The 19,308-nt window shown below is 55.7% G+C and overlaps 2 protein-coding genes across 2 annotated transcripts; one reads left to right on the top strand and one right to left on the bottom strand.

The window, feature by feature from the left end:
• Positions 1-3,997: 3,997 nt before the first annotated feature.
• Positions 3,998-10,956, bottom strand: GRB7 (growth factor receptor bound protein 7). The gene is made up of 15 exons (XM_040639888.1): positions 10,850-10,956; positions 8,313-8,469; positions 8,043-8,196; positions 7,704-7,860; positions 7,456-7,577; positions 7,274-7,351; positions 6,833-6,970; positions 6,361-6,471; positions 6,075-6,173; positions 5,745-5,825; positions 5,526-5,642; positions 5,075-5,129; positions 4,868-4,955; positions 4,669-4,762; positions 3,998-4,496 (listed from the first exon to the last, which is right to left on the bottom strand). Exons 2-15 carry the CDS (start codon positions 8,462-8,464, stop codon positions 4,350-4,352), a joined length of 1,593 nt encoding a protein of 530 aa, XP_040495822.1. The 5' UTR covers positions 8,465-8,469; positions 10,850-10,956; the 3' UTR covers positions 3,998-4,349.
• A 6,815-nt stretch (positions 10,957-17,771) lies between these two features.
• On the top strand, positions 17,772-19,230 carry MIEN1 (migration and invasion enhancer 1). Its single transcript, XM_008689259.2, has 4 exons — positions 17,772-17,928; positions 18,032-18,129; positions 18,616-18,692; positions 18,774-19,230. The coding sequence occupies exons 1-4, from the start codon at positions 17,840-17,842 to the stop codon at positions 18,855-18,857; spliced, it is 348 nt and encodes a 115-aa protein (XP_008687481.1). The 5' UTR covers positions 17,772-17,839; the 3' UTR covers positions 18,858-19,230.
• Positions 19,231-19,308: the final 78 nt, after the last annotated feature.

Consider the following 19,308-nt stretch of genomic DNA (forward strand, 5'->3'; position numbering starts at 1 on the left):
TGGAATCCTTGGACTGCAGGAAGCCTGTAGAAAACTGCTTATGTGGACAGTTTGGAAGAAAGGATCCTTCTGAATGGCCTTGGTCTCTCATGCCTGTCTCCTTTTCTTCTTCCCTCCCTCCCTCCTCAGAGTGCCTGGCACTGGGCACAAGGAAGGAGCCAGGCAGGGTCTCTGACCCAGTGTTGAACCCTCCGCTGGCACCAGGAGGCCCTCCACCCATGAACTTGGATGCTGTGTAGATTTCATTCAACAGGATGTCTGGGGATCAGGGAGAGCATCCGTTGTCCAGAGCTTTGTCTGTCTGGATGTCCCACCTGGGCCATCCTAAGGGAGGTGGGCTTCCCTAGAATCATGCCCATCTGTTCTCAAAAGTCCAGAGAGTTGGCAGCAGCCCTCCCTGCCCTCCACACTTGACCAGGCAGGGAGGTCACCCCTGCGGCCACATCCTCCGACAGGCCCATGGTGCTGCCAAGGACAGCTCTGTACCCTGGCACGGGGCTCACACCAGTCACACTAGCCCCCGGAGCTGGTGTCTAGGGTATGCTACAGACCATTTAGGGCCAGCCCCCTGGGTGTGGGCCCTGTGTCACCCTCTCTCGATGCCTGCGGCATCCTCAGGGAGATGACAGGGAATTTTCTTTTTTCTTTTCCAAGCTTTTTCTGATTTCTGAAATGTTCTTTAATAAGCACATATACTTTTGGGGCGCTTGGGTGGCTCAGTCGGTTAAGCAGCTGACTCTCGATCTCAGCTCAGGTCATGATCTCAGGATCGTGAGATCAAGCCCCATGTCAGGCTCTGAACTCAGTGCTGCATCTGTGAGATTTGCTCTCTCCCTCTCCCTCTGCCCCTCCCCCCGCTCTCTGCCTCTCTCAAATAAATAATATAAATAAATAAGCACATATACTTTTTATAATCAAACCCAATAACTTGATACTGAAAAGACAGTATGTTAGGTGCCAGCCTCTGTGTTCTCCACAATGCCCCTGCCACCCTCCCAGCAGCCCAAATTTCATCATAACCGCAAGCCTCCACTAGCCACACTGCAGCCATCCTTGGAAGTTCCCTCTGCTGTCTGGCCTCTGTGGATCATGCTTCAGCCTCTTTGGCAGTAGAACATCAGCCTTCCCACATCTTCAGAGCTGGAGAATCTTGCCCTGGGTTTGAGGGGCCCTTGTCCCCCACATTCTGAGCTGCTGCCTTTCCTCCAAGAAGCCAGAGATCTCAGCCACCCAGTGAGGACATTCATCTGCTGATTTCCAGTATCCAGCTCAGGGTCAAGCCATCTGCCACCTCAAAGGGTTCCCAATGGCTCAGGTCCTTCACAGTAGCCAGCACTAAGAACAGAGGGGGCAGAGAACAAAGGGCAGAAAAGGGCTACGTTCCACCGCTGACAAGCTGGGCCAGGCTGGACCTCTGTCTCTAACTCCATATAAGACCTCAGGCGGGTCATTCTCTTTGAGCCTCAGTCTCCTGTTTGTAAAGTGAAATGATATCTGTCCCACATATTCTGATTAGCTGATTGACGTAGAAGGGCATTGTCCCCAGCCTGGTGCTTCAGGCTATGAGGACACACTGGATCCTGTTTTTATACAGACTAAATCCCTGGACGTGCTTAAGATGTGACTCATTCTGGCCCCTTTACTCCCATCCCAGCGTGGACCCCTGCACTCACACCTTAGAAGTGGCCCTGGGCATCCCTGGCCAGTCACACAGACAGCACCAGTCAGCTCAGGCCCGAGGAGAAGCCAGTGATGGGATGGTTCTGGAAACCATGGCAGGTGGCAGGTGGCAGGCAGCAGGTTGCTCTGGTCCCTGTGTCCTCAAGTCCTGCTAAAAAGAAACAAAACCTGCACCCCCTCTCGTGCCTGGCTGTAGTCATTTCTTCAGGGTAAGTCCCCAGAAGGTTCTCAGCTGGAGCGTGGATGAGGCCTCTCTGCCCACCCCTGTCTGACAGGTCTGGCCCCCCAGCCCCAAGATTGGGGGTGACAAGCCTGGCCCAAGGGCTGGCTATGGTGGCTGGCCCTTCTCGGAGTCACCTCAGGACAACCCCCTAGCCAGAGACCAGGGCTGCAGAGATGGGAGGGGCTCTTCAGGGGAAAACACCCCCACCCCATCCCCGCAGGCCACTTAGGAATTCCACCTGGAAGTCAGCCAGGCAGGGATAGCAGAACAGCCCAGACCTGTATTCAGACCTGGGTTGAAATCCTGGTTCTCCCACTAACTGTAATTTGGGGCAGGTCTCCTCGCTGAGCCATCAGTTTCCTCACCAACAAAACAGGATCCCACCACCTCGTGCCCAATCTGAAAGATCTGGGGAGAGGTTCTTCATTAAAATAAATAAATAAATAAATAAATAAATAAATAAATAAATAAATTACAGAATTTTCAAGCTTACACAAATTTAAAGAATTAAATGAATCCCTATGTACCCATCACCCAGCTTCAACCATTATCAAGTCATGGCCAGCCCATGACTATACTCACATCTTCTCCCCTAACCTTGGGGTTACTTTAAAAACAAAACTAAGACATCATTTCACCTATAACTACTTTAGAATGAATCTCTCAAAGATGAAGACTTAAACACCACACACACACACACACACACACACACACACACACAAATACCATTACCACCCCTTAAAAAGTTAACCATAATTCCTTAATATCATCAAACATCTCATCGGAGCTCAAATTTCCCCCAATTGCTCATAGACGTTGTTTACAGTTAACTGGTTTGGATTTGAATCAAACAAGGTCTACACATTATGTATGTCTGAATTTCCTGAGAGCTAGAGATTCCCCATCTTTTCCTGTAATTTTGTTGTTGTCAAAGAAGCTGGGTCATCTGCTCTGGAGTTTCCTAGTCTGGATTTGGGTAATTGTACCACCACGTGTCATTTCACATGTTCCTCTGTCCCCTGTATTTCTGATAAACAAGCCCCTAGATCCAAGGGATGAGACTGAGGTTTTATTTCTCGGCAAAAATAATGCCTCGTTGGAGTTCATGGGTCTGGAGAGAGGGTCTATTTCATTGTGATGTAAAGATCAAATGGCATGTTCAGGTGTTGCCAATTTGATAGTTATTATAAAGCTAAACTGTAAAATTCTTTAAACAAAACTCATAAACAGACCAGCATGGGCAGTGTGGAGAGGCCAGACCCTGCAGGGTCCATCTGGGCTTGTATTTTGGAAAGATCACTCTGGATGTTGGAGGGTGCTTTAGACAGGGAAGCCAGACTCAGAGGCCTGAGTGTTGTAGGGTCCCATTCATATGGCTTTCTAGAGGCGCAAACTGTAAGGACAGAAAGCAGGAGGAAGGGGCACAAGGATGGCTCAATCGGTCAAGTGTCTGCCTTCGGCTCAGGTCATGATCTCCGAGTCCTGGGATCAAGCCCTGCATCAGACTCCTTGCTCAGTGGGGAATCTGCTTCTCCCTGTGCCCCTCACCCCACTCTCGCTCACGTGCTCTCTCTCACCCTCTCTCTCAAATAAATAAAATAAAATAAAATAAAATAAAATAAAATAAAATAAGAAGGAGAAGGAAAGAAAGCAGGAGGGAGAGGGGTTGACAGTGGGGGTCGTGGGGACTTGGGAGAGGTGCTGGGCCATGTGCCCAGGTGACGGTGGTGGACTCATGATGCACGTGTGTCGGGACTCATCCCAGCAGTTGGCCCACGGGGCTCACAGAAGGTACGCACTGTGGGACTCGGCTCCCGCTCCCAGGCCTGTTAAGAGTTACCTCCATAGCTTTAGGCCCTGTCAGGCGACGGCACCTGGATGACAGTCCCTTATACGCACATTCATCACCCAAGAAGTTACTGGACCCTGGAGACTCTCAGATGACCAAGACCACCCTGCCCTCAAGAAACATCCAGGCTGGAGGACACGTGGCCCTGACCCATGCGACACATTCACCAGGGCCTGGTGCCCCCCTCTCCCGCTCCCCTGCTCTACTCCAGCAAGCCAGGTCTTGCCAGACAGAACTCACAGGTGTATCAAAAAATAATCTTTATTGTCACTCGTATAAAACAAAGCAGATCAACTGGCCTCTCAGTCTGTACAAAGTGTGGGGCATAAGACCACCTGGGCTGCCCCCATTTCTCCCATAATGCCCTACCCCAGGGCAGTGCTCGGGAGCTCCGCAGAGGGGAGGGCCACCCCCGATGCCTTTTCTTGAGGAGAGAGGTGGGCGGGGGGCTTTCTGCCTGAGGGAGAGGCAAAGGAGCAGAGTAGAAAACTGTGGAGTCGGGGTACCCTCCCCTGACTCTCGAGCCTGTCTGGAAGCTTCTGGGCCCTCCGAGTCCACCGTCTGAGCACGGGGGGCAGCGGGCGGCCCGTGCGGCCGTCAGAGGGCCACGCGCGTGCAGCAGTGACGCAGCAAGCAGGGCAGGATGCCGCGGTTCAGCTGGTGGAACTCCACGAGCTGCAGCAGGTCCGTGAAGCGAGTCTGGCCGTCGTCCATGCTGAAGTACAGGCGGCCTTCCTCCTCGCTCTGGGGGACAGCCAGACGGGACGAGGCGTCAGGGAGAGGCGCGAGGGCGCAGGTCCCCCGTGGCTCGTGCGGGGACACGAGAGAGAGCACGAGAGAGCCCAGAGACACGGGGGGGGGGGTTGCCTGGGGAGCTTCTCGAGGGCACTTGAAGAGGACGACAGGGATGACTCACCGGGAGGATAAGATAATGTTTGACCTTCTGCAGGTGGCACAAAGAGAGGACAAAGCCCTGTGGGTTCCGCTGACTCTCTCGGACCAGGAACAGGCTGCCAGGAGATAGGGCAACATGACCCGGGGACACAGAGCTGCCAGCCTGACACAGGGTCTCTCCTATCCCTGGGTCTGTCGGCCTGCTCAGCCCCGCCTCTTACCCGTCTACCAGGCCCTGCTGCCCGATGAGCCGCTGGCTCTCCTCTCGGGAAATGCGTCCATGGAACCAGGGCTGGGTGCGGTGGATGGCTGGAGTTGGGAGAGGCAGAAGGACAGTCACTCTCCTCTAGCCACCCCCACCAGGAACGCTCAGAGAAGCTACGGCAGCCCCCCCTCCCCGGCCCCGGGGACACTGGGTGTTCACCCACCTGCACTGAGGCTCGTGCCCGAGCCTGGGGTGGGCAGGCTGAGACGGTGGTTCTTCTGTAGAGCAGTGGGGGACACAGGGGATCAGGGCGTGACCGGGGCATTACCCGGCACCTCGAGAATACAGAGCCCCTTTCTGTACCTGTGAACCTCCCTTACCCCTCTCTTCCTCCCCCACCACGGAAACCCACATGGAGAGGGGCGCCTGGGTGGCTCAGTCAGTTTAGTGTCCGACTCTTAATTTCGGCTCAGGTCATGATCTCAGGGTGGTGAGATCAAGCTCCACATTGGGCTCCACGCTGGGTATAGAGCCTGCTTAAGAGTCTCTCTGTCCTGCTTCCTCTGCCCCTCCCCTCTCTTAAACACACACACACACACACACACACACACACACACACACAGGTGGAGAGAAGGTCCCCAGGACAAACATGCAGATGGGTGTAGGCCCCTCACCCTCCAGGCCTGGGCCTCCTCCAGGGCTGCACTCAGAGCTTCCCGGGGATTCTCGATGACACGCCCAGCATGGCCAGAGAAGTCCATGGCCACCAGGGTGTTATCAGAGACACTCCTCTGTAGATGGGACAGGATGTGGAGGAGTCAGAACAGGGCCCATGTCCCCCCAGGATGGGGCCTGGGTGCCCACCCCCAGCGAATGGCCCTGCGCACACTCACCAAAGGGGGAGAACCCACACAGGATGGACGCAGGTGGCGAGACTGTGCCTGCTGATAATTCTTATACAGCTGTGCCCCATACTGCAGGGTGGAGGGAGAAAGAGAGCAGGACGTCAAGCAGGTGCTGGGGACTGGCCTGTGAGACCCCATCCACCAGAACGCCCCAAGAGCAAGACTGTGTCTCTGCCCTGGATAAGGAGCTTTCCGAGGCCAGAGCCAGGACTCCGGTCTTGGACCAGGCTACAATGCCCCCTCATTCCTGAGGGCGGAGCTACTCATGCGGGAGGGGGGATGGGGGGGCAGCCCCCCAGGCCACTCCCAGGGTCCCACCTTGAAGAGGCGGAAAGCTGCTAACCAGCAGCTGCGGCTCTGCTCGTCCTCGCTGCAGAAGACCCGAAGCCCCTTGTGGCTGTTTCGAAGCTTGTTGGGCTGTAGGAAGAGGAAACCAGCTGGTCCCGTATCTGCCATTACGACCAGATGTCTGTCTCCGTGGGGCACGGCAAGGGTGCAGGGAGAGGAGTCTGGGTGTCCCAGATAGAGCTCAGAAGCCCTAGGTAGGATCCTGGGGGGACCTGAGCAGCTCCCATTCCCTCCCAGGCCCGGCCAGGGTTTTTACCTTGATACAGAAGCCGAAGTCCGTGGGCATCCCATAGAGCTTGCGGCCCTGGGTCACCACATACACGTTGGACTCATTCACGTCTGCTACGTACTGCAGGTGCCTTGGATCCTAGGCGGCATGGACAGGCAGGACTCGTTACAGGCAGACCCTACCCCCCTACTATTGTCCCCGTAATCCATAAACCGACATCCATAAACCGACGGGGGGGGGGTTTCAGAGAGGAGCAGGAAGTGCCCCAGGTTACACAGCAAACAGAAGTAGAGTCAGGACTCAAACTCAGTTTTCACCTGCCTTTCCCACTACTGCCCCCTGGGCTAGGGAAGCTAGGAGGGAAAGACGAGCAGCGGAGGGTCTCCGGGCCCAGAGGGAGAAAGATCTAGGCGTTCCAATAAGGGAAGAGATGGCTCCTAGATGGACCGGGAATGGGATATCCTATAGGGGCTGAGGCTGTCAACCCTCAAGACCTCACCTTGGAGGTGCCCTTGGTAGAGTAATAGAGGCCAGACCGGCGCAGGAAGCAGAAGAAGCGTTTCCAAAGCTTCCGTCCTGACCCCCGAAGCTGCAGAAAGCCCTGGATCTCTGGGAAGCTGCCCGCATTCAGAAAGTTCTGAGGCCAGAAGACAGCAGGAAGAGGGTGAGAGGCCAACAGGGAGACATACACACGCACACGCACACACACGCGCGCGCACACACAGGCCTTCAGGAGACAAGGTGCTCCTCATACATTTATTGTCCCATTTCATAGACAAAGAAACTGATGGTCAGCCAGGAAAAGTCACTTCTACAGTCACTCGGCACCGTGCTAGACTCCCCACCACATGCAGGGGAAGCAAAATGTTTCAGGGCCAAAAAAGCAGCAGGTGATCCTGGGGAATCATGAATCTGCCACGGGACAGGGGTGTCCCTTTACCTGGATGAGGTCTTCGTGGGACATGCCTGTCTGTGCGTCCACACAGCTGGAGACCATCTTTTCTGGGAACAGGGAGTGCTGGGGGGGAGGGGGGCGGGGAAGGAGTCAGGAGTCAGGGATCGAGGGCCCAGGTTGGGGATCAGGGTGTCCCAGGGCCCAGACCTCCCGCCTCACACACTCACTGGAGAGCTCTTGAACAGTTCATACTTGGCGAAGTTCTTCCGGAAGACAAAGCGGCTGTCCCCACCAATGGGCCAGGCAGCCTGCACTTCCACCACGGACTCATGGTCCTCCAAGCCCCGCTCTGGGGTCAAGGGCAAAAAGCAGGGGTCAGGGGAGAGCAGACAGGCCTCCCAGAGGAGCCACCTGCCTAGCCCCAGGTGCGAAGCATTGCCTTCCTGCCCAGACAGCCCCCTGCACCCCAACTCACCCAGCGCTAGATGGGGGTGGCACTCCACCAGCCCCCAGTTTTCATCGCTCAGGGCGTGAGCCCGCTGGACCAGCATGTCACACACGTAGCGGGCCGTAGCGCCGGCCGCCACCTCCACGGACCGGCAGGCCCCGTCTTCACTATACACCTTTACCACCTGCATCCCGGGAATCGCAGATGACTTGTATAACGGCGGAGGGGGGTTATTGCCCTTCCCCTGCCTGCTAGACCCTCAGGGACTCCTGACCAAATCCCCCCACCTCCACGGAAGGGGCACCATATCCACCCCAGTCCCACAGCACCCCTCATCCCTGCCTTCTCTCTCCCAAGACAACTCACATGGGGGCAGCTGGTGTCTCGAGGGAGCAGCCCCCTTGCACCGGAGGACCCCCCAAGAATGGGGGTCTTTGAAGGAGGACTGCAGAGCTCAGGGAAGGGGTTGGGGATAGAGGGTAGAGAGGTTGCCCGCAGCTCCTCCTCTCGAAGAAGATTCCTGTGGCCCAAGGTAGAGGGCAGAGAATTGGTCGACGGCAAGCTTCTGGCTTATCCAGCACTGACCCCCCCCCCTTCCACCACCAGCCCCTCCTCAGCTCCATCACCCCATTGTACCTGCTGGTCGGAATGGGCAGAGGCTGGGACCTCTTCACCTCCCCGGGCAGAGGGGCAGAGGGAGGCGGGGGAGTCCCAGGAGGGGTCCCGGGGGCCAGGTACAGGTCTTCTGGGGAGCTGCTGAGATGAGGCGGAGACAGACCGAGCTCCATGACATCTGAGAGAGGAGAGAGGGCTGTGGGCAGCCGCTCTTGTGCGCTTGTCTCGGGGAGAGGGGCTGAGAGGACCCAGAACTCCTGACTTCACACAGCTCCCAAGGTACCCCTCACTTGACACAGGACCTACTGTTCCCCCTCTCACTGGAGTTTCCCTGGAGCCTTCATTCCAGGGAGCCCATTTGCAAAAGGGGATACCAAGTCCCTGAGAAAGAAGCATTCCTGCCCCCATCACAGGTGAGTCAGGGAGTGGACTCCAAGCCCAATGCTCTTCTGTTAGCCCCACGTTGCCCAAGGGAAGAGCGAAGAGGGTCCCCCCCACCACAAGCCGGGCAGCGGCAACAGACTCCGTGCCCCACAGACTGTTCGAGGCTGAGCACAGGCCACTCACTCCTCTGCGCTCTGCCCCGGGTTTTTCCAGTGCCTCCTTGCCAGCCCTAGTTGCCAGAGCCTGTTGTGGCAACGCCTGCCCAAGTGCTGAGTGATGCACTGAAGGGGAGAGGAGGTGGGAAAGGACAGGAACCAGGAGGGCAGGAGGCTGGCTCAGCTGATGGGAGAAGGGCAGGACTAGCCTGGGGGTCTTGCCCTAGCAGCCCCCACACTTTGTGTGCCCTCTCCAGATTCCTCCTCCTGCCCAACTTTCCTGAAGCCCCAATGCCAGAGCCACCTCCTCTGGGCAGCCTTTCTGGATTTTCCAGCTTCAGGCCCAAGGGCTCCCTCTCTGCACTGTGCTGGGGCCTCAGCGGCAATTCCGTGCACCTGTCTTATCCACCCACTGGTCTGGAGCCACCTGGCACCCCCAGGCAGGGCCAGGGTCCTACCCATGTCCTATCGCCCCCAGGTGCTGACAGGCATCTAGGACAAGTAAGGACAGGCGAGCTGGGGCAAAGATGCCCACTGGGGACAGAGGCAGCATGGGCCCCTCCTCCACAGGAAGCAGGACCCCTAGAGCCAGGCTAGAACCTGGGAGGGCCTGGGAGAACCTGAGACCTAGGCCAGTGCTGTTAGGCTGCCTGCAGCACCTGGCACTGACCCTCCAGGATGGGGCAGGCCCCTGACCCTTAAGTGAGGGGATCTGGGGGACAGGTGAGTCAGGGTGGGGCGGGACAGCACTGCCTGGGGCTCTCTATTCAACCTTGACTCATCTGCACGACTTCCTGGCTTAGGAGAAACACAAACAGCCCTGCCTCTACCCACCTCTCTCCCCTCCCGCCCCCAACAGACCAGGCTGGGAGGAATGGGGGAGGCGCAGGGGCAGGGACGGGCTGGGGAGAAAGAGGATGTGGGGCCTGCAGCAGCTCTGACATCATTTTCTCCTCCCCACCCTTGGCCCACCTCCAGTCAAGGTGGGACCTACAATCTGCCCGGGTCCTGTAGTCACCTCCCCACCCAGGAGCCCCCTCACCCAAGGAGAGGAAAAAGGCCTGGCCTGGGTTCAAAGGCCCATCTGGAGCAGAGCCGACCTCCCAGTGATGCCCTCACTCACCGGAAGAAGCCACGAAGTGCTCCCTATCCTGTCTGGGGCCTACCAGGCTTTCATTCCGCTGCTGCTGCCTACCCCCAGCACCCAGGGCGCAGTGGGCCCAGAGGACGCGTCTATATCCACCGTGGGGGATGAGGTCCTCCCAACACACGCTCCGGGGCACCGTGGCCAGAGGGACGCTACAGGAGCAGGAGGAGCAAGACACCCAAGAGAAAGACACAGCCAGGCAGACAAGGAAAGGCCAAGAGGGAGGGAGAGGCAGGGAGGGGGCTCAGGGGGCTCAGGGTCCTGGGTGGGGGGGGATGGCAAGACACACCCACCAGTGAACATCGACAAGACACAATGCCCCTGCTCCCATGCCATCAGTCCTCTGGCCACCAGCCCTGGTGACTTCACTCCAGGGAGACTGGGGGGCTGCAGGGAAGCCAGAGAGGAAGCCAGAGGCCAAAAGTAGGGTCCTACTCCATCCCAGAGGGAAGAGGAATCAGAGGAGTGTTTGGGCAGGGAGAAGGGAGTAGATTTAAATCAGAATCAGATTAGAGTCTGGCCTCAGAGCGCTGGAGGGCCGCTAAAGACTTGGATTTGGCCTTTTGATCCCTCCACCTTGCCCTCCAGACCCTTCTAAGGCAAGAGAAGAGTGGGACGGTCAGAACCAAATACATGGGATGGGAGGAGAACGGGGCCTAGCTGTGGGGCCCGGGCAACCCCCTCCCAAGAGACCTGAACCTTTCAAACGGGGACCCTAGGAAAGCTTCTGTTGAAGAAACCGACCCCCCCAAATCTATCGGTTCCCTCAACACTACAACTCCAGGCCGAGGCTTCCCCAACGGCCTCTCCTGCCCCGCGGCGCCGGCCCCACCCTCCCTCCCGCCCTCCCAGCCTCCTGCCTCCTTGTTTACTTCCTGAATCTTGCTCCACCTGGCTGGCCCCAAGGGCGGGTGGCCGGGCCCAGTAGAAAACAAGGCCACCTCCGTCGCGAACCAGGGGAGGGGGAGGGGCTGGCAGGGCCGAGGCCTAGGCGGGGGACCAGCAGGTGGCGGGAAGGCCCCCGTCCGGCCCAGCACTCCACGCCCCGCCCCCACCGGGATTTATGGGCGGGGGGTGGAAGGCTCAACCTTCGGGGGAGCTTTGAGGGTGCAGCGCCCAGGTGAGGAGGCGGGAAACCCCTAGGTGACCCGGAGCTGGGGGGAGGGCCCAGGACTCTGAGGCCCCGCCCACTCTCTCACTCTGGAAAAAACACCCAATGGGAAAAGGGGGGTAAGCTTTCTTAAAGTTTAATTTGGGAAGAATGCTAGATTGTGTCTGTGGAGTTAATCATTACAGGCTGCTAGCCTTCTCGGAGGGCTCCCCCCGCAGGATCGGGGGGAGAGGGGAGAGCAGAGTCCAGGACAGGCCGACCAAGAGGGGCCATTCTTGAGGGGCAGTAGAGTTGGGACAGGTGCGTTCTCCATCCCCGCCGTGTCAGGGAGACCCAGACTCGGGTCTTTCTCCAAACACTGCCCCCGGCCCCCAAACACGCACACACTTTCCCTCGTCCCCGCGGCACCGCAGACCCCCAGCATCCAGCCCTCCAGCCTTCGAGCCTTCATTCCGACTCCAGGATGGACCCCCGGGCCTGCCCCGCCCCCACCTTCCCTTCCTAGAGCAGGACCCTACGTCGGAGCAGGCAAACGATCCGGAGACCGAGCTCTAGCAATTTAGGGGATCCCTCTCCTCTGCTGCCCTCCAAATTGGAGGGTGCCCCCCGCCCCCGCGCGGAGCGTCAGTCTTTGGTAGAGCCTGGGGGAAACCTCGAACGGGTAACCTCAGGCTGAGCAAGGAAAGACTCGAGGCAGCCCTCGGTGTTCGCCCCCCACCCCAGCTCTCTTTCTGGCAAGGTGGGGAGGGGCTGGTTTCAGCGGGAAAGCCGCGTCTCCCGGAGGAGAGGATCGGGGATCTGCAGTCCCCATCCCCATCAGCTGCTTTGTCCGGGGGCGGAGGGAGGCGGGCTACAGGGAGGAAAGGAAGGAATAAGAAGGACAGGAAATGGGAATCGGGAAAGACTGAGGGCAGGTGGTGAGGAAGGGACAGGATACGGGAGATTGGAGAAAAAGAGAAAGCGAGGCGGCCGGAGCAACACAGCAGGAGGCTGAATCTTTCCCTGTTGACCCGGGACCTGCCGCCGCTCCCCACCCTCGAGATGAAGTGGCCGTTGGGTCCTTACCTGGACCCTGGCGTAGGAACACTTGGCTGGGGCCACAGGTTTAGGGAGGGAGACGCCAGGCCCTTAACTACCTGTCCCCCTCCTGCCCCCTCCCTTGGCCTGACATCACTGAGGGGGGAAGGGGAGTGGGGAGCCAGGCGGGCTGCCCGGCCGCCCACCTGGGCAACCTGCCAGCTCCTGGCCCTGACACAGGCACAGCCTGGGGCCCCGGTGCGGCTGGTGGTGGAAGCAGGTTGTCGGCTGGGACCGATTTTGGTCACCTTACCTGGAGGAGCCCCAGCAGGAGCAGCAGGACACCGGGTCGGAAGTCCTGTTCTGTCTTGGGACCCCAGATACCTAGACTTGATTTCAAATCCAGTCCTTCTTCTCTAATGGTGGTAGGAGGGTGTCCCGACTTTGGAGGTAGAAGTGAGGGTTGGGAGGAGGGAGAGCCCAGTGTGTCCAGGCTCCTGGCCCAAGGAAACTAAAATTATCTTGGGCAGGTGGGGGCGGGGCCTGGGGGAGAAGCCTGGGAGGAGGAACCCTAGGAGGAGGGGCGGGGACTCCCTGACACTCTACGCTGGCTGGAATTGTTTTGCCCTTCTTAGCCCGGCAGCAGGTGCCAGGGGAGAGGCGGGGAAGACAGTCGAGCTGAGAGCCTCAAGAGCGAGGATCTAGAGTCCTCGTGACGTGGGAGGGAGGGACTGGGGGCTGGAAGGTAAGGGGAAACAGTGCTAACCCCTCCCCATGCTCCTCACTAAATCGGGTCTGCTCATTGGCCAAGCTAGGGAGACTGTCTTCGCCTCTGGGTCCCATCTGATGGGGCAGAGAGCACTCACTGAAAGAGGGAAGCCGGCCAGAAGGGTGTCCAGCAACAGGGGCTGCCCCTTGACCTCCAGCCACAGTCTGGCCACCCGGCCTGCACCCTGGCCCTCAGAGGCACCCAGAGGCACCCAGAGAGAATGTTCTCTCTTCTTTGCAAAGTCCAGCATCTCAGCTTCTTCTGAAATCGAAGGGGTTAGGCAGGGTCTCATGGTGGGGAGGAGTGATCTAGGGAAAGCTCTGGCCTGGTGCCAGGGGACTCCCCTTTGAGCGATCACGTTAGCTCTCTCCTTCAGCATTAGGCAAACACAAGGGTCAGGGAGAGGGCCTGGAAAGCCGCAGATCAAAGGCAGTGGCCACCTCCCAACCTGAAGTGGGTGACAGTTGGGTAAACAAACAGTCCTTAGGGTGATAAGAGGTCTGCCCTGGGGGACCATCAAGGAGTGGCTCTAGCCTCAACTTTCTCCAAATGGGGTTTTCCTCGAAAAACCAGTATGAGTGGACTAAGCAAAGAAGTGGGGGAGGGGGCAAGGTCACCTGGGCCATGGAGCAGCAGCGTGTGCAAAGCACAGTAGACGATTCACTCGATCATTCCTTCATTCATTTCAGTAATATTTGTTAAGTACCTACTATATGCAAACCCCATGCTTGGTCCTGGGGGAAAAGCGGGGAGCAGCAAAAACAGACCCTGCCCCTATCCTCACGCAGCCCAGTCAGGGAGACTGATGTTAATCAAAGAATCCCACAAGGGGCACCTGGGTGACTCAGTCAGTTAAGTGGCCAACTTTTGATTTCGGCTCAGGTCATGATCTCAGAGTTGTGGGAACGAGCCCCATGTTAGGCTCCATGCTGGGCGTGGAGCCTGCATAAGAGTCTCTCATTCTCTCTCCCTTTCTGCCCCTCCCCCATCTCTAAAAAAAAAAAAAAGAATCACACAAAAATAAGAAATGACAGGTGACAAGTATGCTGGGAGAATGACTCACCCAGAGAGTTGGGAAAGCCTTCGCTGTGGAAGTGACAAGCGAGCAGAGGGGAAACTAGAGTAGAGAGAAGGTTGAGATTGGTGGGTGGGCATGGGGGAGTTACCGTTCACGATGAGGAATCGATGAGGAATGGAGGGCCAAAGCCCTTAGCGGGAGGGCACACGGCATGCGGAGGCAGAGTGGGGTGGAGGAGAAGGAAGGAGAGGAGGCCACACAGGTTAGCTCAAGCGGGTGCGGAGAAAGGCAAGTGCTTTGGACTCCGCTCTTTCTCAAAGTGTGGCCTGTGACCACCTGCCTCCCCATCTCCTTAGGCTTGTATAAAAAACAGATCCCTGGGCCTCTCCCCACCTACTGAATCTCAGTCTCTGGGGCCAAGACCCAGGAATGTGTGGTATTGACAAGCCCTCAGGTGGTTAAACCAGGTTGAAGAGCCGTCCATCCTGTCTGTCCAGACGGGCAGGAACTATGGGCCGAGGCCAGACCCTGCAGTGTCTCTCCTCCGGGCTTAAGCAGAGGCGCAGAGAGGCAGGTAGATTTATATTTTGAAAAGATCGCTCTGGATGTTGAAGGATGGGGTTAGCGAGGGAAGCCAGACTCAGAAGGCTGAGTGCCATAGGATTCCATTCATATGGCTTTCGGAAGGGGGTGGAACTGTAAGGACAGAAAACAGGTCTGCGGGCAGGGAGGAGGGATACGGGTTGACAGCAAAGGGCACAGGGACTTGTGAGGAGGTAACGGAGCTGTTGTGTATCTCAGTTGCGGTGGTAGATACACAACTGTGTGTTAGACTCACAGAAGGGTACACTCAAGGGCGAATTTTACCGTATATAAGTTATATCTGAACTTTTAAAAAGATGATATTTATTTATTTATTTGAGAGAGCATGAGAGAGAGATCACGAGCTAGGGGTAGTTGAGAGAAGCAGACTCCCCACCAAGCAGGGAGCCTGGTGCGGGGCTCGATCCCAGGATCCTGGGATCAGGATCTGAGCCAAAGGCAGATGCTTAACCGACTGAGCCACCCAGGTACCCATATCTGAACTTTTAAATAAAAAAAAAAGAAACAACAAAAAAGAATAGGTTTATAGATCAATGGAATAGAACCAAAAGTCAAATATAAACCCTTACATTTCTGGTCAATTGATTTTTGACAAAGGTACCGAGACAATTGAGTGGGGAAAGATTAGTCTTTTCAGTAAATGGTTCTGAGATAATCAACTATCCACATGCCAGAAGATGCATTTAGATCCTTACCTCACGATCTACAAAGATTAACTCGAGATAGATCACAGACTTAAATGTAAGAGCTAAAATAAAACCTCTGAAGAAACCACAGGAAAAAATCTTTGTGACCTTGAATTAGGCAGAGATCTTAGATACGGCAGCAAAAGCACAAGTGACAAAAAAAAATCAGCAAATTAGACGTCATCAAAATTAAAATTTTTTGCACTTCGAAAGACATCGTTAAGAAAATTTTTTTAAAAACTTCCTAAAGGTGGGGAGAAAATATTTGCGAATCATAGATCTGCTCAGGCACCTTGCATCCAGACTATATAAAGAACTCTTGGGCCCCTGAGTGGCTCGGTTGGATGTCTGCCTTCTGCGAGGGTCATGATCTCGGGGTCCCGGGATGGAGCCCCACTTCGGGCTTCCTTGTTCATTGGGGAATCTGCTCCTCCCTCTTCCTCTGACCCACCGCCCTGCTCATGCTCTCTGTAGCGCGCACGCTCTCTCTCGCTCTCTCTCTCTCAAATGAATAAATTTAAAAATTTTTTTAAAAAGAACTCATACAAATCGATAATAAACAAACAAACCAATTCAAAATGGGCAAAAGATGGGCTCCTGGGTGGCTCAGTCAGTTGAGTGTCTGACTCTTGGTTTCAGCTCAGGTCATGATCTCGGGTTCTTGAGATGGAGTCCCAGGTGGGCTCTGTGGTGCGTGGGGAGTCTGCTTCAGATTCTCTCCCTCTCCCTTTGACCCTCCCCTGCTCACCCTCTCTTGCACGCGCTTGAGCACTCTCTCTCTCTTTAAATAAATAAATCTTTTTTTTTTTTGGAATGGGCAAAGGCGCCTGGGTGGCTCAGTCAGTTAAGCATCTGCCTTCGGCTCAGGTCATGATCTCAGGGTCCTGAGATCGAATCTCCCATTGGGCTCCCCACTCAGCGGTGAGTCTGCTTTTCCATCTGTCCCTTCCCCCTGCTGTGATCTCTCCCTCTCTCTCCTACACTCGCTCTCTCAAATAAATAAATAATCTATTTTTAAAATGGGCAAAAGATTTGAATAGATGTTTTTCTAAATAAGAGAGATGGATGGCTAATAAGTATAGGAAAATGTGCTCAACGTCATTAGTCACTAGAGAAACGCAAATTAAAACCACTATGAAATACCACCTCACCCCCCCCAGGAGAGCTATAATCAGAGACAGACAATAAGTGTTGACAAGGATATGGGTAAACAAATCCTCATACATTGCTGGTGGAAATGTAAAATGGTACAGGCATTTTGGAATAACAGTTTGGCTGTTTCTCAAAAAGTTAAACATAAACTTACCATGTAACTTAGCAATTCTACTCCTAGAGAAATGACAACACACGTACAAAGACACATGAACATTCAAAGCAGCATTATTCAAAATAGCTAAAAACTGGAAACACAAATGACCATCAACTGGTACTGAACAGATCAGCAAAAGGTGGTCTATCTGTACAACGGAATACTGCTCAGCAAGCAACTGGCACGTGCGAGCATGGGTGAACCTTAAAAGCCTTGTGCTGAATGAAAAAAGCCAGAAGCAAAAGACCACATATTATATCACTTATAGGAAATGTCCAGAAAAGGTAAATTTATAACAGAAAGCAGATGGATGGCTGCCTAGGGCTGGAGCTGGGGGCTGGACTGCAAACAAGCAGGAGGGACCTTTCTAGACTGATGGAAAGGTGCTGTAACTGGACTGAAGTGATGATGGCACAACTCAATAAATCACTGCATTTGTTTAAAAATGCATGTTTTTTAAAAGATTTATTTACTTATTTTAGGTGGGGAGAGAGAGAGGGAGAGTCTTAAGCAGACTCCTCGCAGAGCACAGGCCCTGACCAGACGCTGGAACTCAGCACTCAGAGATCAGGACCTGAGCGGAAAGCAAGAGTCAGTGGCTGAACTGACCATGCCACCCAGGAGTCCCGAAAAGGCATGATTTGAAGGCATGGTAATAATGTAGGTGAGCTATCAGGATATTATGGTGGGACTCCAGGGAGGAAAAAGGGAGCAAGACAGCCTCCATTTTCAGAGCTGCAAAAGACAATAATGCCAGCCCGGGCCAGGATGAGATCGGGGAGTTGCAGGAACGGTGCAGGCGGTGCAGGCTCTGAGGAGTGCGAGCCCCAAAGCTTTAGCTTCTCAAATGGAGGGGAGAAGCAGTCACTGCCCCCCTCCCCCATTGTGCCTACAGCTTTGGAGCTTAAGTGTCTTAAATGCTTGAGTGTTGAGCTATGGGGTGGTTTAAAACGCCATCAGCATGTTAGCAAGAAATAGCAACTACTCCGTATCAGCCAACCCCAGGCCCTGGATCCGCTTGCCCCATCACTTTCGCTTCCTTTTGTAAACTGGAAAGCACTTTGCAGTCTAAGTTCATGAGCTTATATAAGGCCGTGACGTCCAGCGGACACGAGGTGCGGAGCAAGTCCGGCGCTCTGAGAACCCGGGCCAGGTAAGCTGGTCTGGATCGGTCCACCCAGCCCAGAGCCCTCTAACTGGGGAGAGGCACAAAACGCAGCAGCAATCGCGGCCTGCAGGGGGCGCCCGGACGTAACGCCCGGCCCGGCCCGCCCCGAGGCCCCGCCCCATCACGTGTGCGCGGCGTCGCGTCACACCCGGAAGCAGCGGCTGAAGCGGAGTCGGGAGCAATGAGCGGGGAGCCGGGGCCGACGTCTGAAGCGCCCCCTCCCGGGGAGATTGAACCGGGTAGTGGGGTGCGCATCGTCGTGGAGTACTGGTGAGCGTCTCCAGCCTGTGGGGTGTCCGGACCGACCGGGGGTGGGTCCACGGGAGGCCCCTCCCCCGAAACCCAGGCGGACCCCCGAGCATCTTGTCCCTAGTGAACCCTGCGGATTTGAGGCGACCTACCTGGAGCTGGCGAGTGCCGTGAAGGAGCAGTATCCTGGCATTGAGATCGAGTCGCGCTTGGGGGGCACAGGTGAGGCCCGCAGAACACCTGCTGAGTCAGTGTTCTAAATCTCAACTCTGCCACTTTCTAGTCCTGGAATTGGCTGTTTTACATGGAGTCCAGCAGTGTCTGGCACATAGTAAAATGTCCAGCCACCTCGAGGCCCCGTCCAAAGGTAAGGCGGGGGGACACAGCTGTAGCATGTACCGGCTGTTTGCTCCCTTTGGTGGTTTGGTTTTCCCTGTAGGGAAAAACGGGTGAGAGTGCAGAAATGTAGGGTTGGAGGGGAGGGAGCCCTTTGTTGAGTTATGAAGCCGAGTTCAAAGGACACACAGGTAACGCCTTCGTCGGGCTCCTTGGGCAGGAGCCGGGGTTGGGAAATGGCTCAGAGAAGTAGACTCTAGTGGGGCCGGTGGAGACATGAAGGAGCCTGTGTGAAGTCTAAGGAGTGGGAGAGCCTCTCCTGACTTGCCTGTTCTCAGCATACAGTTCATTCATTGATTTATTTAATACCAGGGGCCTTTGAGATCGAAATCAATGGACAGCTGGTGTTCTCCAAGCTGGAGAATGGGGGCTTCCCTTATGAGAAAGATGTGAGTATTTACAATGTCGGGAGGCCCCGGTTCACCCTTCCCCTGCAATGGATCATCCCATTCCACATGTCTGCCCTCTAGCTCATTGAGGCCATCCGAAGAGCCAGTAACGGAGAACCCCTAGAAAAGATCACGAACAGCCGTCCTCCCTGCGTCATCCTGTAACTACACGTGATTCTGGGTTCCTACTCTGTTCTGGGACCCAAGCCCTGGTCTCCCGTTTGGTCCTGCTGAGGGCTCCCCACTGCCTCTTTCCCCTCACTTGGGTCCTGGTAAGCTAAGAGACTCTGGCCTCCACTTTGTCCCTTTGGGTACCAGGAGGGAATAGAAGCTGCTGTGGTCTTGGGGGTGAGAGAGAAACCATCTCCATGGACATTTCCACAGCCGCCTTATACCCTCTTCCCAGGATCAGTGTCCAAGAAAGTCTGCTCCCCACTCCAGCTTAGCCGTACCGGTCAAATGTCACCACTAACTTACCTTCCGCCAGCCCTGGGCAGTGTCAGCTATTGGCAATAAAGTGGCACTACAGACATCTGGACCAAACTAGTGTGTGTCTTTATGTTCGGGGAGGGGGGGGGAGCACAGATGCCAGCCCAGCCTTTATACCACCAAGGGG

Source organism: Ursus maritimus, unplaced genomic scaffold (assembly GCF_017311325.1).
Source record: "Ursus maritimus isolate PB19 unplaced genomic scaffold, ASM1731132v1 scaffold_24, whole genome shotgun sequence".
Classification (NCBI taxonomy): Eukaryota; Metazoa; Chordata; class Mammalia; order Carnivora; family Ursidae; genus Ursus; species Ursus maritimus.

Coding starts and splice junctions, on each gene's coding strand:
- GRB7 (XM_040639888.1), bottom strand. CDS start 8,464: ATGGAGCTCGGTCTGTCTCCGCCTCATCTCAGCAGCTCCCCAGAAGAC. Junction 7,352..7,455: donor AACTGTTCAAGAGCTCTCCA/GTGAGTGTGTGA, acceptor CCTCCCCCCCAG/CACTCCCTGTTCCCAGAAAA. Junction 5,826..6,074: donor CAGCTTTCCGCCTCTTCAAG/GTGGGACCCTGG, acceptor TCCACCCTGCAG/TATGGGGCACAGCTGTATAA.
- MIEN1 (XM_008689259.2), top strand. CDS start 17,840: ATGAGCGGGGAGCCGGGGCCGACGTCTGAAGCGCCCCCTCCCGGGGAG. Junction 17,929..18,031: donor CGCATCGTCGTGGAGTACTG/GTGAGCGTCTCC, acceptor TCTTGTCCCTAG/TGAACCCTGCGGATTTGAGG. Junction 18,693..18,773: donor GCTTCCCTTATGAGAAAGAT/GTGAGTATTTAC, acceptor TCTGCCCTCTAG/CTCATTGAGGCCATCCGAAG.